Source organism: Lampetra planeri, chromosome 51, assembly GCF_965212315.1.
Source record: "Lampetra planeri chromosome 51, kcLamPlan1.2.h2, whole genome shotgun sequence".
In the NCBI taxonomy this organism is placed as follows: Eukaryota; Metazoa; Chordata; class Hyperoartia; order Petromyzontiformes; family Petromyzontidae; genus Lampetra; species Lampetra planeri.
Genome location: NC_136157.1, coordinates 7,863,949 through 7,882,040, shown reverse-complemented (window position 1 = coordinate 7,882,040; position 18,092 = coordinate 7,863,949). Strand labels below are relative to the sequence as shown.

Here is an 18,092-nt window from a genome sequence, read left to right as displayed (position 1 = left end):
TTCTGCGTTTCAACCGCCCGGCATTTAGATAGTTCTTGTGAGCGTCGCTCCTCTGCCCTACACTGTTGTTGGAGGATGACTGCCTCGAACTGCCCACGAGTGTCCTTCACGAGACTCCTTCACACAGCACAAACTTGACACCGCTGGTATCAATCATCAGCAAGTGTAATCCAATCCACATCAGTTTATCTCTTCTCGAGCTCATACTGCACCCGTTTAGCCCCCATTATCTGGCCACACAAAAGCTGTTTGGGTATGCGTTGGCTGGTCATTCTGGCTGAATGTCCCAGCCAATGCAGCTTTGGCTGCTGAAGAAGGTCACTGATGGGACTGTGTCCAGATCTTTCAATGATTTGTGAGCTCCTCACACAATCTAGCCTGGTTAAAACCCAGGATGGAAAGTAGGCAGGCCAGCTTGAATGTTTCTAACCGGCACATGTTACATGAGAGCGTCCACTTTCGCAAGCGTAGAGAAGGAAGGGCATGACTGTGGCCGAGAAGACCCGAAGCTTCGTGTGGATAAAAAAGACCAGGTAGCTTCCACACAGCGTTACGCAGTCGATCAAAATATAATGCTGCTCAACTGATTCAGAGTGAGACCTCTGGTGTCAGACCGGAGCTGGTCATAAGCACACTGCCCAGGTATGGAAACCTCTCCACTCTCGCCACAACTGCCTCATCACCAATGGGGAGTTGAGGGGGTGGAGTATTTGATGACAAAATACCCAGGCAGGTGTTTTTTCGTGGGACTGATGGTAAGGCCCCATCTGTTAATATCATGCTTCAAGTTGAGCAGTAGCGTCTCCAACTTCTTCTCAAAGTGGGAAGCAATCGTCAGATCATCCGCTTACATATGGTTGACCAATAGGGAGCGATCCCTTGACCTCACCCGGGCATCGATCAGCCTCCCATGGTATCTATATTAGATTAAAATTCCACCAGTACATCCATGGAAAGCTTCTCGAACTATGTGGCAAAAAATATGTTAAATAGTGTAGATGCCAGAGGGCATCCCTGTCGCACCCCAAGGTGATCAGAAAATGGTTTGAGACACCCGACCACGCAGATTTAGCCGGGTCTGCTCACCACCTTAAAGTCCTTGATGATTGTGAGCAGGCGGTTTGGGACACTGAAAGCAAGAAGGACAACCCAGCGCCCTGGCATATTGATGGTATCATAGGCCTTGACCAGTTCAATACAGCAGTGATGTAGGTCCTGGTGAAATTCCCTACTCCTCTGCTGTAGCACTCGGAGAGAGAAAACGGCGTCCATGCAGGACGGCCCAGGTCTGAAACCACATTGGGGCTCCACAAGCTTTTCCTGAGCATGTCTGGCAAGGCGATATTGAATAATTCTTGCCACACACTCGCGGGTTCACACAAGCTCACGGGTTCACACTCGTGGGTTCACACTCGTGGGTTCACACTCACACGTTCACATACACTCAAGGGTTCACACTCACAGGTTCACACTGACGTTCACATATGGGGGCGAGGAGGAGCGCGTACCAGCGCGCAGTGGTCGCGCACGCTGTGCTGCGTCATCTCGCCGATGGTGGCGGAGATGCTGGGCCTCAGCAGCGCGTCCCTCTGCTCCAGGTAGCACAGGTGGATGTCGGCCAGGCACGTCTGGTACCTGATGCACGGCAGGTAAAATCGGTGCAAAATCAGTTTTGTGGCATTGCAAGTAACCAAATCGGGGATAAAAACTGGTAAATGTGCAATGCAACAATTATAAAAATGTATAGCAGAACACATTAGTCCATGAACCTACGGGCCTTCTGGACTAAGCAGTATTTGTTTGAGCGGCAAAGTTGGGACTAATTAGGACTATGTGAGCCTCAGCAGCAGAGTGCAGCCAAATTACAACAAATGCCGCCGTGTTTCTTGACGTCAGGCAAGGGCTGCGATGGAAACAAATGTAATTTGATATTTTTACACGGCGGAACAGACCTTTGTGTTATTATTTGACTATGCACAATCCACAAAGAAAGTGCGCAATGTGCATGTTTGAACAACAAGTGGGCGGATGAAGTTACTCACTCTTTGCTCTTCTCCGAGCGCTGCTCTATCTGCTCAATCAGGCTCTAAGGGGCAACACATCGAGTGGCAAGATCATCATCATCATCGCCACCATCAATCATCATCAATATCAATGTTCTCTGTTTGTCTAGCAGTGTGAAGAGAAGACCCTTCCAGGTGGGTGCCAGTCTCTACACTCGGGGGTACTGCCATTCACCGCAATGTTAAAATGTGAAAAACATTGATTCTTGAATCGAATCACAAGCCTGAACAGAGACAATTCACCGAATCACCGTCAGGTTGAATTGTTCAACTCTCGGTAACCCAACCTTTGCCCTGCACAACTGTAAACAAAGTGACCTATATCTAACAGAGGAGGGTGCTTGTTTATAACATCATCATTGGTTCAAGCAAGTCTAACAACACACTGATGAGACAGTGCATGCTGAAACCAGAGTTTGCTTGTGTTGAGCCAACGCTGCTGGAACGATGCATTAACAAAAGACCACGTGGCTGATGGGATGTCTAAACACTTTTTTATTTATTTTCACGTGGAGGGGCAGATATGTAAGAGGCAACTTATCTGCTTATTTACTTCATAGACCAAACGGCTGCAAGACACATCCTCGGTGAACTGATAAGGAGAATGCTGACAACCTCAATGGCCGTGATGACTCATGGCACTTGACCATATCTTATTTGGTGAATTTATTTTATTTGCTTTGCCAACAAGTGCATTTCGACTGCAGGTATTGTGGTCAATGCAAACATGACTCATTGTAAAAAAAAGTGTCAGTTTTGTTGCCAGATAAAAGGGTAAAAAAAAATTATCATGTTTTGCTACTGGCAAATGAGGTTCCAATGGAACAAGTGAGAGCGTTGAAGAAGCTGCCTCCCGCTGACACGATGCCTTCGAGCCACGCGACTCAGGCAACCGGGAGGGGCACCGACGGCGGCCGTGTCGACCGCTCGCTCACCCGCACTCTGGGGGCCGCCGCCCGGAACTTGACGTAGAAGAGCGTGAAGCCGTCGTCCGTGACCGGCACGGTGGCATCCTGTGGCGGGGAACACGCGCACGCACCACTCACACGCTCATGCACCACTCACACGCTCACGCACCACTCACACGCTCACGCACCACTCACACGCTCACGCACCACTCACACGCTCACGCACCACTCACACGCTCACGCACCACTCACACGCTCACGCACCACTCACACGCACCACTCACACGCTCACGCACCACTCACACGCTCACGCACCACTCACACGCTCACGCACCACTCACACGCTCACGCACCACTCACACGCTCACGCACCACTCACACGCTCACGCACCACTCACACGCTCACGCACCACTCACACGCTCACGCACCACTCACACGCGCACGCACCACTCACACGCTCACGCACCACTCACACGCGCACGCACCACTCACACGCTCACGCACCACTCACACGCGCACGCACCACTCACACGCTCACGCACCACTCACACGCTCACGCACCACTCACACGCTCACGCACCACTCACACGCTCACGCACCACTCACACGCTCACGCACCACTCACACGCTCACGCACCACTCACACGCTCACGCACCACTCACACGCTCACGCACCACTCACACGCTCACGCACCACTCACACGCTCACGCACCACTCACACGCTCACGCACCACTCACACGCGCAAGCACCACTCACACGCTCACGCACCACTCACACGCTCACGCACCACTCACACGCTCACGCACCACTCACACGCTCACGCACCACTCACACGCGCACGCACCGCTCACACGCTCACGCACCGCTCACACGCTCACGCACCACTCACACGCTCACGCACCACTCACACGCGCACGCACCACTCACACGCTCACGCACCACTCACACGCTCACGCACCACTCACACGCTCACGCACCACTCACACGCTCACGCACCACTCACACGCGCACGCACCACTCACACGCTCACGCACCACTCACACGCTCACGCACCACTCACACGCTCACGCACCACTCACACGCTCACGCACCGCTCACACGCTCACGCACCGCTCACACGCTCACGCACCGCTCACACGCGCACGCACCACTCACACGCTCACGCACACACTCACACGCTCACGCACCTCACAGCTCACGCAACACGCTCACCACGCTCACGCACACCCTCACACGCTCACGCACACTCACGCTCACAGCACCACTCACACGCTCACGCACCACTCACACGCTCACGCACCACTCACACGCTCACGCACACTCACACGCTCACGCACCACTCACACGCTCACGCACCACTCACACGCTCACGCCCCACTCACACGCTCACGCACACTCACACGCTCACGCACCACTCACACGCTCGCACTCACCACTCACACGCACCACTCACACCGTCACGCACCACTCACTCGCTCCACCACCACGCTCCACGCACTCACACGCTCACGCACCACTCACACGCTCACGCACACACACGCACAGCCACCTCACGCACCACTCACACCGCCACGCACACTCACGCACGCACGCACCACTCACACGCGCACGCACCACTCACACGCTCACGCACCACTCACACGCTCACGCACCACTCACACGCTCACGCACCACTCACACGCTCACGCACCACTCACACGCTCACGCACCACTCACACGCGCACGCACCACTCACACGCGCACGCACCACTCACACGCTCACGCACCACTCACACGCTCACGCACCACTCACACGCTCACGCACCACTCACACGCTCACGCACCACTCACACGCTCACGCACCACTCACACGCGCACGCACCACTCACACGCGCACGCACCACTCACACGCTCACGCACCACTCACACGCTCACGCACCACTCACACGCTCACGCACCACTCACACGCTCACGCACCACTCACACGCGCACGCACCACTCACACGCGCACGCACCACCCACACGCGCACGCACCACCCACACGCTCACGCACCACTCACACGCGCACGCACCACCCACACGCTCACGCACCACCCACACGCTCACGCACCACTCACACGCGCACGCACCACTCACACGCGCACGCACCACTCACACGCTCACGCACCACTCACACGCGCACGCACCACTCACACGCGCACGCACCACTCACACGCACCACTCACACGCGCACGCACCACTCACACGCTCACGCACCACTCACACGCTCACGCACCACTCACACGCTCACGCACCACTCACACGCTCACGCACCACTCACACGCTCACGCACCACTCACACGCTCACGCACCACTCACACGCTCACGCACCACCCACACGCGCACGCACCACTCACACGCTCACGCACCACTCACACGCTCACGGGAGAGGAACTCTCACCGGTGGAAGGGGGGGGGCAACACCTCAAATGCCAGCCACGTGCTCAAATATCCTCTTATTATCCTATTACTATTTATTTCAGCAGGTAAGGCTCCCTGAACTATATAGCTATTATTCATAAGTGACCTGGCCACAAATGATAGCTCACCTAAGTGGTTTATCACATGGAAATTTACGGCAGCCAAATACTCTAAACGCACGTCGATTCTAAATGTGGAGGGAGAAATCAGAAGACCCGGAGAAAAATCAATGTGACCAGGGGGAGAGAGACACGCAAACTCCAAATATACAGCAGGCATCAGGATCAGAATCGAACCCAAAACCTACGGCCTCCCAGGCGAGGGGGTGAACATCTCACCACCTCGCTGGCGCCGAACAAAGTCAGTTTTGCATCGTCTGCCGGGCGCGACGGCGAGGATTCGCGTGGACCCCCCAATCGGAATGTCACCCCTCGTGTGCGCGAGGGTGGTAATGGGGTCACGTAACCGATTTGCACCTCCGATTAGCACGGTTGGCTACGTGCGGTGCGACAGAAGCTCAACGTACATATTTGTACATAGACTTTTGTGAAAGCGGAGTCACGACCATTGTCGAAGCAAAAACACGACCCTTCCCCATTTGAATGCCGGTGCAGAACGTATTTGAAATCGACCTCATTGGGTTAATAATAATAATCCCTATTACTTCATGGGACCTCCTTTGCCAGTGTCAAAATATAAGAATAGGTTTCCCCCTTTTGTCTGGCAACAAAACAGTTGTGTTAACATGTTAAAACACCAAACTGAAAGCTTTTGCAAGGAATCTGTCTGCATTAACCACAATACTTGTGGTGAAAATACAAACAAAAACCATGCTCCGGTAGTATATGATGGCATTGTCTTTGAAACTGATTAGTCCACACCAGAGACAGCTTTCTTTAGAGCCTCGTCTCAAACGGTGTTAGACCAGAGGACGCCAACAGGCGAACAATAAAGCCTCAATCACTGCATCTCAAGACTCGTTTGCAGGAGGATCCTTATCAAGTTGTTTGGTAAATTACATTCACAAGTGTTTGGCATGGTGGAGGGAAAACGGTGGAGGAAGCTGGAATTTTTTAAGACTGATTTCGCAAAATTTACTCTCTCTCATCCATGCCAAATCTTGACTGACAGTTGGTTGTTTAAAAAGCTCTATATAAATACGTGAGTCAATTAGTGGGCAGGTCAGCATAACACTCAGAATTTCCCAGAAATGTCTGCTTCATAGAACACACAGTCCTAACACCATCACTAATCAAGCACGGGTTTTTCCCAGCATCGCACACAGCCAAGAGAAGCTTAGGGGGTCTCTGGGAGAACCCAGCGTTTGCTGTGGTGACTCATGCGGCATGGCTGGCTTCAGCTTGCCACCTTGCCTGCAGATAACCCTGGCTGTCTAGGACACCATGACGCAACGTAGGATCCGATAAGACTCGGCATTGTTTGAGTGGGTCGGCTAATAATGAACAAAGCGTTTTGATACAAGGCCCAGTCAAAACGGTTAGCACAATAATTTTAGTAAAATTATTTAGATAAATTTACGCTCGTTCACCCAGGAAAACCTCGCAGAGTCTCAGGACTCTTTTTCAGGTTGGTTCCTGCCAAGTTTTCTTAGCAGGGGGCCATGTTGCCGTGCGTGTAATCCCAATCGAGTAATTCGCAGGTTATTTTTCAGCATTGGATTCGGCTTAAGATTGCGGTAAGAAAGCAGACTGTAAGAAAGTATTTTATATACGTGACTAAGAACATGTGTGGCTATCAGCTATCAGTCTGTACGGAGCCAACCGTGCTATTAGCACCTCCGGTGAGCACGGTTGGCTACGTACGGTGCGAAAGAAGTTCACCATACATACATACAAAAAGCATGGAACTGCACATCAATAACCTGTCTTGAGGGCCGAAGGGGAGAGCACTTGTGCGAGCGTGCTGCTGCTGCTGCACACTCACCCGCTTGCTGAGCGTGGCCGTCAGCTTTTGCAGCGTGAACACGACGGAGGTCCTCATGAGCAGCAGGGCGCGCGACAGGCACTGCTGCTGCTTGTGCAGGAAGGTGGGGAAGTCCTTGAAGCCCGGCTGTGCGAGGAGACACCATGGCCGTGGGCCCGGACACACGGGGTGCGGTTACCGCATCATGCCTCCGCAAACCTCACGATTAGCACGGTTGGCTACGTACGGTGTGAAAGTTCCAACGTACACACGTACGCACGTACACACGTACGCACGTACACACGTACGCACGTACACACGTACGCACGTACGCACGTACACACGTACGCACGTACACACGTACACACGTACGTACGCACGTGCCGAGATCACATCGTCAAATCATTCGAGCGTGTGGTAATTGCGCCAATATTCTTGCGCAGGGGTATCGCGAAGCAAGGCGCTGTGTTTAATAGGCTTAGTCATGAATGTTCTTGTGTTTGTTTTGTGCAGGGAAGTCTCACCGAGTCTTCCAGCACTATGGAGGCGAGGGTTGGTGGATCGGACAAATGACAAATATTGCGAAACTCCGCTCCAGTGGGCACCAAGGAGCCATATACCCTGGCTTGCCAGTGGAATGCGTCACAGAGAAGTGTGGACTGATATCGTCTGGCCCTTCTGTATGGTACAGAGTCTTGCCTCCTTGCATGTGTGGGTCTCTCCGGCTGCTCTGGCTTCCTCCGACACGTATAAACACAAAACTAATTGCAGAGCAAACTGTTGGCGCCGGCTCCGCCTGGCAGCCTTCCAGCTCGTGTCTGTGGTTCCTCAGCGACTGTGAGATGCGATTTGTATGAATGACGTTATTTAAAACTAATAATTAGATTTTTTTATATATATACGAGACGACCCTTTTCAGGAGGGTCCTACCAAGTTTTCTGTTGCAAAAGTTAGCGATGTTGCTGATATATGCGTGTGCGTGCGATCCCAGTGGAGTCATTTGCAGGCGATTTTTTTTCTGCACTGGGATGTTTTGGCCAATGCCAGTTACATTGTGTGAGGGTGTTTTTGTCTTTGGAAAGCGGAGAAAATGGAGGAACCCCATGCAGAGCAGTAGGAGAACAGAAAAACACTACACAGAAAGGCACCTGAATTGGGAATCGAACCCAGGCACCTTGCTACTGCACTGCACATGTATGAACGTCGTTCGCACTGTACATAGCCAACTGTGCAATGAGCCACAAACGTTACCCACCACCCTGCTGCTCAAATATACACATACATATATCAATATTTACAGAAGATATCTGAAGAGGGGGGCGGGGAAATGTGGCAGCCCAGGTGTGCCCCCCCCCCTGTGAGACACCCACGTGGGAGGAGATGTAGGAGATGCAGTCGTCGAGCTTGACCAGCGTCGCCACGAAGCCCTCGCTCGTCACGGCCAAGTTGGGGTTGTTCAGCTTCTAAACAACGGAGGAAGTAGATGGTACGAGGGGGGGCGGGGGCGGTGACTTAAGCAACGATTCAACAACAACGGCCGTTGCACAGTTCCAAACAAAAGTCAAAGTGAACATTGAGGCGATGCACTAAACCCAGTGGTGAGAAATTCCACATTCCTATGACGGGGGCGGGTCTATCCATTGTTGACTTGTCCATGAAGCGGAACACATTTGTATTGACCCCGGAGGGATTATGGGGCTGAGTCAGCCCCCACAACCAGGATTTGAACTCGCGGTCTCTCCATTGCGAGCTGCTCGCTCTACTGCGTGGCCACCTGGCCGGATAGACAACTAGAAGCCACCACACACTACCGCAACCTCTCTACACACACCCCAACAAGTGTAACATCCTTACAATACAACAACCAACACACACGACAACCACGACCATCTATATACCACATGACAGCACGACCACCATGTGACCACGGTGATCTTTACTCTAAGACCGGTTACCACCTCTCATCTTTCAACTCAGAGGGAGATTCACTGGCCCAAGTTCCTATTTAATGCGTACCCTCATGACTCTGGACCTTACCTATCCACAGTGTTAATCCAGCACCAAAAGCTTCAAAATATTACGGCGCCCGACAACACTAAAGTGGATTGTACCAAGGACAAAACCTGCATGGATCTCACTCATTCTGTGTTAACGCCCCAAACACCTGGAAATTCCATCCTGTCCAATTCCCTCGGCTACTTTACACATCGGGATCACAGTTCCATGCCAGACTGTCGATTCTTTTATAACTTCACTGGCAACTGCGTTTGCCTCGTTATACCCTCGTCGGTTTGCACATTGGTGCAAGGCACCCTAAATCCGTTCAATGTTTCTGTAACTCAACTAGAAGTTTACTGTGATCAATCTAAAAATAATCTGCCCAAAGCGACTTTCGCTACAGGGAATTGATTATTTAACATGGGTCATATTTGTGCAATATGTTTTATTTCTAATGAGATGAAGTTGTTTTTTTCTCATTTCTATTCACTTCGTTGCTGTAATATATTTGTTTTGCTTTAGTGGTGTGGGTGGCCCAGGTCACGCTTGCGATGAGACTCCTTTCCTGGTCTCTTGAGATCTCACCACCTGGTTAAACAAAATAAACGTCAACTCCCCAATATAACAAAATGACAAATATCCCCCATATAGCCTTAACAAAGTGTTACGGCAAGTGCTTTCAGCAGGCACCTATGAAGGTGGGAAAGGCACATGAGGGGGAAGGTGGCCAGCACCACGCCCGACCGTCTTTGTCTCCCCAGTGGCGATGTTAACACACCGCACCAGCTACTCATTTGAGGGGAGGCCCAAGACCGGTTCAGATAATCGTCACTTTGTGTTGGCCGTGCGTGGGAATCGAACTGGGGTCGCCGGGTTCGTAGCGCAGCTCGCTACACCACCGCTCCCCGCTGTACCACAACCGCCGTCACCACCACTGATGACCACCACTACAACCGTACTCAAGGCTGGAACAGAGTAAGAATGCCTGGCTCGCTTCTGACGAGCGGAATTTTGTCGATTACGCAACCCGTTCCATCGTGAGTGGGGGAACCGCCGGCGCGTTCTCGTGGCGGCACCGCACGCACCGTGCTGATGTTCTCCAGGTCGTTGAAGTAAGACAGCTTCTGCTGGATGTCTTCAGCCAGCTCCACGAGCTTGGACTGCACGCAGCGGGGAAACACAGGGACCAGCAGTTGTGTCACGATTCATTGTAATTGTGTGATTATCCCTATTTAGTCAGGAAAGCATGTGTCTCAAGACTCTTTTTCAGGAGAGTTGTTGCACCAGGGCACGATGATTGCTATGTACAGTACGGTCAAAGTGAGCAATTTTCAGGGTTTTTTGTTTGTTTGCCAAATTAGGACCGGAGCACCGGCACACAATGGCCTTCGTTTGCGAATGATGTGATCGTTAACGTTGAACCACAAATGAGACAGGCGGGTACAGTTTTTACGGCCAACGTGCCCGCAGTGTTAATCGGGGGCGTGGCAACAATGGAGCCGTAGACCGCAGCGACACTTGCGTGCGTTGTACGGAGAGCCCGCGTGCCGCGTGTCACCACCACTGCCGCGCGCGGTCCGTGCCTGCTGCATGAGCAGCTCCTCGCAGGCGGAGTGCAGCGCCCCGGTCTTGGTGGACACGAGCACGTACTGCTGCTCCAGCAGCTGCAGCTCCTGCAGCGCCAGGTCGACGTCGCGCAGCATCGTGTCGCACTGCTCGCCGTAGCCGTACAGGGACTCGCGCACGCGCCTGCCGAGGGGGCGGCGGGCACGCACGTCAGTCGTAGCCACTCTGCAATGCGCTCCGGGTTGATATCAGAATAAGAATCGTTATGTGTCCTGGAGAAATCCAAAGAGCTATGAAACACTTTTTCACAGATGTCCAGAATATAAAACTAAACTATTTTTTATTTTACCAGGTAAGTCCCTCCCACTGCGCTACACAGCTCTTCTTCAGAACCGACCTGGCCACAATTGATAACTCAACGAAGTGGCTTATCACGTGGAAATTGACAGCAGAAACACACTCTAAACGCATGTTGATTCTAAACGTGGAGGGAAAAACCAGAGGACCCGGAGAAAAATCCAAGTGTGGGGAGAACATGCACATTCCAAATACACAGGCATCAGGCTGGTGATGGAACCCACGACCTCCTGCATAAGAGGCGGGGTAGTTAACATCTCGCCACCACTGCGCCCATATATATGGAGCGGTGACATCGCTCTATTCAGCGGTGACAGGCCCCAGCGGTTGGGTATTCGCTGCTTATAGCAGAAGTTCGCAGTTCCAATTCAGCGGCCGCCCGTTCGGATGTATTCATCGTAAAAATGTGTGCCATCTGCTTCACAGCGGGCGTTAAATATCCCGTGACGTCATTCGCAAGAGTAGGCCAATGTGTGCCTGCGTCATTGTCCAAATTTGCAAGAAATGTTAAACTGCAAATTACTCAATTATCGAATAAGTAAAAGTTAAACATGTACATAGTATGTTGAACTTCTTTCGCACGGTACGTAGCCAATCGCGCTCATGCTGCACAGTTCATCTGCCCCCAATGGGAAGCCAATTGCAGAGTCTCATAGACCGATTCAAACCACTCCCACTGAGTCCCATAGCAAAGAGAAAGGAGCCATTTATTAAAATTAAACCTAGCCCGGTCTTCCATTTGGAGTGCTTCTATGTGGTGTATTAGCATAAACAACTAAAGCATTCCCTTTCAATGATAATTCAATTAACCTCTCTCTGACTCTGCGTGTCTGGCCTCCTTCACTGGTTCTAAACTGTCTACGACGCCAGCTCGAGGAGGGATTGTTGTGCGCCAGAGTTGATGCGGGACGACACACACACACCTGTAGCTGGCATCCTCATCCTCATTGATCTGATCCTGCACCTTGGAGAACCACGTGAAGAACTGCACAGGAAAAATGCACGGGCGTTTTGACCACACGCCGCACCAACATCGAAGCACCGTGACACAAAGAACTCACGCAAACAGTACCAACACAACACGCACACATAGCAACTACACACAGCATCGACGCACAGCAACAAGACACACGGCATCGACGCACAGAACCAATGTGGCATTAACACACAGAACCGACACAGCACTAACACACACAGCAACAACACGTAGCAAACACACGTCCCTCGTAATACAATATCCCGTGTGCGACACACTGCTGACTGACTCACCCACTCTTCACTCAGCTATTAGAATCCTTACGTCATTTAAATTCTAAGGTTTTTGCAGCCAAACCTATGATTCATAATACATGTTTTGGTTATGCCAAAAATTATTGTCTTTAAGACCCTTGACCACCCTACAGCCAAACTAAATGTCACGTGTAGAAGCGTTTCACTCGCCATTTGCTATTGTTTCAGTTCATCGGGGAGCTGAAGAAAAACTCTCACAGCCACTGCGAGATTTGATCAAAGTTGGTGGTGATCAATGTTGTTTATTTCACACAGAGAGACCCCTCTGTGTCTCTGGACTATGTAAGTGCTCTGAAGAAGGGACATTTCCTCAAACGTCGCCCATTTTTATCCTTTGAAGGCCAGTGTTATTGATGAAACCTGTTCGTTTTGAACTTCTAACGTGGGTGTTCATAGGCAACAGAATTATTGATATTCGTTTTTGGGGTAAGCAACGTGGTAGTTTTATGCCAATTTATTTTTCATAATTTAACCTCCACTACCTGAAAAAGACTAATGTTCACAGAGATTATATTATTTATACATGCCAATGGATTGATCAAATTCTAATCAATAAAGCTCCTCACCGATGGCTTGAAGCCTTTCATGACTGAACTTAACATCAACGCACAACCTTTCGCTCAAACTGCTTTGACCTTCATCAAGTAACGAACTTGGAAATGGATCATGCAATTCTGCACCTGAATATCAGAACGTGTATTTAGACTGGAGGAATCCGATGAGCTGTAAAGCTCTTTTTCACAGATGTCCAGTCGGGGCGGGTCAGAACGTTACCACTGTGACATCAAACATTCACCATCACATCGCTGTCTGCCCAAAGAAATGGGTCATTTCCATTTCATTTGCCTGGCAACCTTTAACGTGCTGAGTTTTTGGTATGAGGCAAAGGCATGGGGGGGGGGGGCAGGCAAAGGGGCAGGGTAGGGCAGGGTGGGTATTGCCACTCGTGTCTCGTGCGCTGGTGCTGCGTGCGTGGCTGGCGGCACCTGCTGGGCCGTCTCTATCCTCTCGTGCTCCATGCCGAGCGAGCGGAAACCGTTGGACAGGGCCTCCTCGAGAGACGCGGGTGCGGCCAGGGGCGCCGGCAGCTGCAAGGGGCGGCTGGGCAGCCTCGTCAGCTCCTCCAGGGGCAGCTGCCGGAGGGACACGCGATCACACAACGACAAACATCGCCCCACTCCTTCTTCTTTCGTATGGGTGATGCAGATGCAGAGCAACAACTGCGATTTCACATTCAGGTGGCAAAGCCAGGCAACCGCGTCAGGAGCAGCGGAGTGCATCGCTGTGATGGCACACTGGAGAATTAAAAATTTGACATTTGTGCATCCGCGTCTGCCATGGTTTGTGCGGATGCGGTTTAGGGTGGACCGTGATATAGGGAGGACCTCGGTGCCCCTCCCAATAGCCTTGAACTGTAGTAGTAGGTTTTTACCCTTTCAACTGGTACAAAACTGACACCTTTATACAAGGCATCATGTTTGCAATAACCACAACACAAGCAGTCAAAATGCAAACAAAAAGAAACAACTCTGGTAATGATAATGATATGCACTGTCCTTGAAGTTGATTGGTCCACACCCGAGACAGCTTATCTAAGAGCCTAGTCTCCAACAGCCTTGAACTGGCTGTTGGAAAAAGTTCTGTGAGCGAGCAGACATGGCACATAATGGGGGTGAGTTTCCAAGACCACGAGTGGCACGCCTTTGTCTCACCAGCACTGATGCTTTACACGCTACACCAGGGACACATTCAAGGCTGAGTCGACCTAGGGCAGCCCCGTGACGAGTTCAAATATTCGCCAGTTATTGGTTATGAGTGGGAATTGAACTTGGCGCCTGGGTTCGAAGTTGCAGTGAGTTAACCTCTACGCTACCGCTGGTCATGAGCGGAAGTGTAGAGCCTTTAACAGACTGTTGGGGCCAGTGTAAGTGAGAACCTATCAATGAGGATGAGGGACAGTTGTGTTCGGTAACTGCCGCCTTTGTCTCCCCAGTGCTGATGTTTACACACAGGTGCTCAATAAAGTCGAACAAAGACAAAGTTCCCCCGTATAGCTTTCAGAGACCGTAGGAGCAAGTACTGTTAGCGAGCTCCTTATGAAGGCCGGTACAGCGCACGAGGGGGTGGGTGGCCAGCCCACGGCCCGGCCGCCTTTGTCTCCCCAGTGGCGATGTTTGCACACCGCACACAAGTACTCATTTGAGGCCGAGTCGACTTAGGGCAAGCCCAGAACCGATTTAGATAATCGTCGCTGGTGTTGGCCGTGAGCGGGAATCGAACTCTGCTTGCCGGCTGCTCCACATTGCGGTGCGCTAACCGCAGCGCCACCGCTCCATGCGCCGCACGCTGAGACAACAACGTCCAAGGGCTGTGCAGAAGTCGTGGTCGAGGTGCGCGGTTCGGATGCAGCGGCCGCCCCGATAATTATTAATTTTAACAATTTTAAACCGCGGTGCTACTTGCACGGCGGGCGTGAGAGGGCCCACGCCGTCGTGTGTGGGCCACTGTGGGCCACAGACCAATGCACAAGGCCGCACTCGAGAATGGCTCGGGCCACTGTACGTACCCGCTGAACTTTTTTCGCACCGTACGTATTTGAGTCATCAGCCGGTGACGCTAAATCACCAGAACTTAAGAGCCGCAATTGCCACTCGGGTGGTGTGAACATCAACTCCGGCTCCTGTGGCAGGCTCCTCGTGACCCGACTGGGGGCAGTTGGGGGAAAGAGCTTCACAGCTCATCGGATTTACGCCTCCAGTCTAACATCAAGATTCTCACCCTGTAATCCTCGTCACTGATTAATCTGTCTCCTCGTTACCCCTCGTTACCATATCGTTACCCCCTCGTTACCATCTCGTTACCCCTAGTTACTATCTCGTTACTACTCGTCGCTGATTGTTACCCCTCGTTACCATCTCGTTACCCCTTGTTACCATCTCGTTACCACCTCGTTACCCCTCGTTACCTGCTCGGGCAGGGCTCTGCTCTCCGCCAGCGCCTGCAGCGCCGCCACGCTGTCTCCCTGCCGCTCGTTACCTCTCGTTACCATCTCGTTACCCCTCGTTACCTGCTCGGGCAGGGCTCTGCTCTCCGCCAGCGCCTGCAGCGCCGCCACGCTGTCTCCCTGCCGCTCGTTACCCCTCGTTACCATCTCGTTACCCCTCGTTACCATCTCGTTACCCCTCGTTACCTGCTCAGGCAGGGCTCTGCTCTCCGCCAGCGTCTGCAGCGCCGCCACGCTGTCTCCCTGCCGCTCGTTACCCCTCGTTACCATCTCGTTACCCCTCGTTACCATCTCGTTACCCCTCGTTACCTGCTCGGGCAGGGCTCTGCTCTCCGCCAGCGCCTGCAGCGCCGCCACGCTGTCTCCCTGCCGCTCGCTCAGCAGCGCCATGGCCGGGGCGCCGGGGCCCCAGCGCTCCCTGCCCGCCGGCTGCTCCCCGGGGACCCTGGACCCGAGGCCCTGCGACTGGGGGGGGGCCCTGGACCCGAGGCCCTGCTGCGGCTGGAGGGGGGCCCTGGACTCAGGGCCCTGCGGCTGCTGGGGGAGGGCCCCGCTCGCCACCGAGGGCGGCCGCCGAGGGCCCGACTGCGTGGCCATCGTCGTCGTCACGAAGCCGCGTTCCGCTTCACATTCCCCACTGCGCACAAGTATAGCGCGAGCGTCGTGTTACATTTCATAGTGCGCATTAGCATCGTGCTATTTAATTCCATAGTGTGAATAAGTAGTACGCGCACGCAGAAATTGATTCCGTAATGTATATAAGTATAGGATGTACATAATACATTTTATAACGCACATTAGCATCATGATATTTAATTCCATAGTGCGTATAAGTAGTACGCGCACGCAGAAATTGATTCCGTAATGTGTATAAGTATAGGATGAACATAGCAATATATTTCATAACGCGCATTAGCATCGTGCTATTTAATTCCATAGTGCATATAAGTAGTACGCGCACGCAGAAATGTATTCCGTAATGTATATAAGTAGGATGAACATAGCAATACATTTCATAACGTCATTAGCATCATACTATATAATTCCATAATGCGTATAAGTAGTGCGCGCAGGATTGATTCCATAGTGTGTATGAGCAGTACCAGCACGCAGAAATTGATTCCGTAATGTATATAAGTTTCGGATGACATCATACATTTCATAATGCGCATTACCATCAAACTATTCAGATATTCCAAAATAGATATCAGTCATCATGGCACCTCCTTTGCCAGTACCAAAATATGACAATAAGTTTCCCCTTTATTCCCAAGTGCGCATAAGTATAGCACGAGCGTCGCGATATATTTCACGAATAAAGGTTTGACATAGATTTCATAGTGTAGATACGCACATGGGAATTGATTCCCAAGTGCGCATAAGTATAGCACGAGCTATACTTATCAGTGCCCTAACTTATCACATACAAATTTAGCCCTTATTGGTCATCCCGTGCCCTTATAAATCTCAACGTTAATCCTACAAAGTGCCATCACAAGGCAGAAACACTTGGGCCGTCCATAAATTACGTCACGCGATTTTGGACGATGTTTGCCCCCCCCCCCTCGTCACACGACGTCACAAAAAGTTAGACCCCCCCCCCTCAAATATGACGTCACAAAGCTCTGCCCCCCCCCCCCCCCCCAAAAATAAAACATGCTTCAAATCGCTTTAAACTATTGTCATTGTAGTGCGTTTTAATGTGGCGCTGCACTCTGATGTTGTAGGAGAAAACATTTATTAAAAAGTCTATTTAATTAAGTAAAACGTGTTGTCTATATTTATTAAAAGTTGCGCATTTTGATGTGACGTCACATTTCTCAACCCCCCCCCTCGTCACACATCGTCACAAATGTCTGACCCCCCCCCTAGATGCGTGACGTCATATATGGACGGCCCCAAACACACAGACAGCTTGTGCCGCCCGTATTGAAACGGCTGTGTCCATCACGCCACCTCTGCTGTCCACGTGCGAATACTGTCAACGATGGCCTTAATCGAAGTTGTCTTGTGGTTGTTGTTGTTTGACTTGCATCCCACTGGGATTTTTGCACACAGCGTTCGTTCACGGTGCTTTTTCTGCAATATGTAGCTGTCTTTTCTTGGATTTTCTGTTTGCACTTAGTCACTTTAAGATGTTTTATTGTTTTTTGTTTGTTGCGTTTACACCCGATTCAAGAGCCGAATGGCTCACAGGGCTATACCTAATAAATTAAACTGAAAACTGTCTCTCTCTAGATGTATAGCGCTTGTTTATTTGTGTTGCTGGTGAGTGTGTATTTCATATCGGAATCGCCTCCAGTGCTGAGGCTGCTGGCGACAATAAAAGTTGTTTAAAAGTCAAAGTCTTTCTCTGTCTGCAAATCTTTCTGGGTGTATCCGAATGAAATCCAAAGTAGTGAATGTGATGCGCTGCATTGTAATTGACTCCTTCTGAGAGTAGTTTATTACAAACCTGTGATTAAAGAATTACAATTATAAAGCAGCATTATCGTAGTAGCGTTGTTAAGAGCTGTTTGAGTTACCTTTCTGTCGGGAAGA

General features: G+C 51.4%; 1 protein-coding gene across 3 annotated transcripts in view; it reads right to left on the bottom strand.

Annotated features, from left to right (window-relative positions):
* COG3 (component of oligomeric golgi complex 3) overlaps nucleotides 1-16,193 on the bottom strand; it is a 29,142-nt gene extending 12,949 nt beyond the window's left edge. Inside the window, exons 1-10 of one of the 3 annotated variants that reach the window (XR_013588524.1) lie at nucleotides 15,513-16,193; nucleotides 13,534-13,680; nucleotides 12,181-12,242; nucleotides 10,918-11,083; nucleotides 10,420-10,494; nucleotides 8,707-8,799; nucleotides 7,358-7,483; nucleotides 2,999-3,076; nucleotides 2,043-2,086; nucleotides 1,509-1,635 (exon numbers count right to left, since the gene is read on the bottom strand). Coding sequence is in view for 2 of the 3 variants with exons in the window: in XM_078616731.1 (XP_078472857.1) it covers nucleotides 1,509-1,635; nucleotides 2,043-2,086; nucleotides 2,999-3,076; nucleotides 7,358-7,483; nucleotides 8,707-8,799; nucleotides 10,420-10,494; nucleotides 10,918-11,083; nucleotides 12,181-12,242; nucleotides 13,534-13,680; nucleotides 15,513-16,148 (1,554 nt within the window). In the remaining variant the exon portion in view is untranslated. The remainder of the gene's footprint in view (nucleotides 1-1,508; nucleotides 1,636-2,042; nucleotides 2,087-2,998; nucleotides 3,077-7,357; nucleotides 7,484-8,706; nucleotides 8,800-10,419; nucleotides 10,495-10,917; nucleotides 11,084-12,180; nucleotides 12,243-13,533; nucleotides 13,681-15,512) is intronic. The other 2 variants (XM_078616731.1, XM_078616732.1) reach the window with 2 other exon arrangements.
* Nucleotides 16,194-18,092: the final 1,899 nt, after the last annotated feature.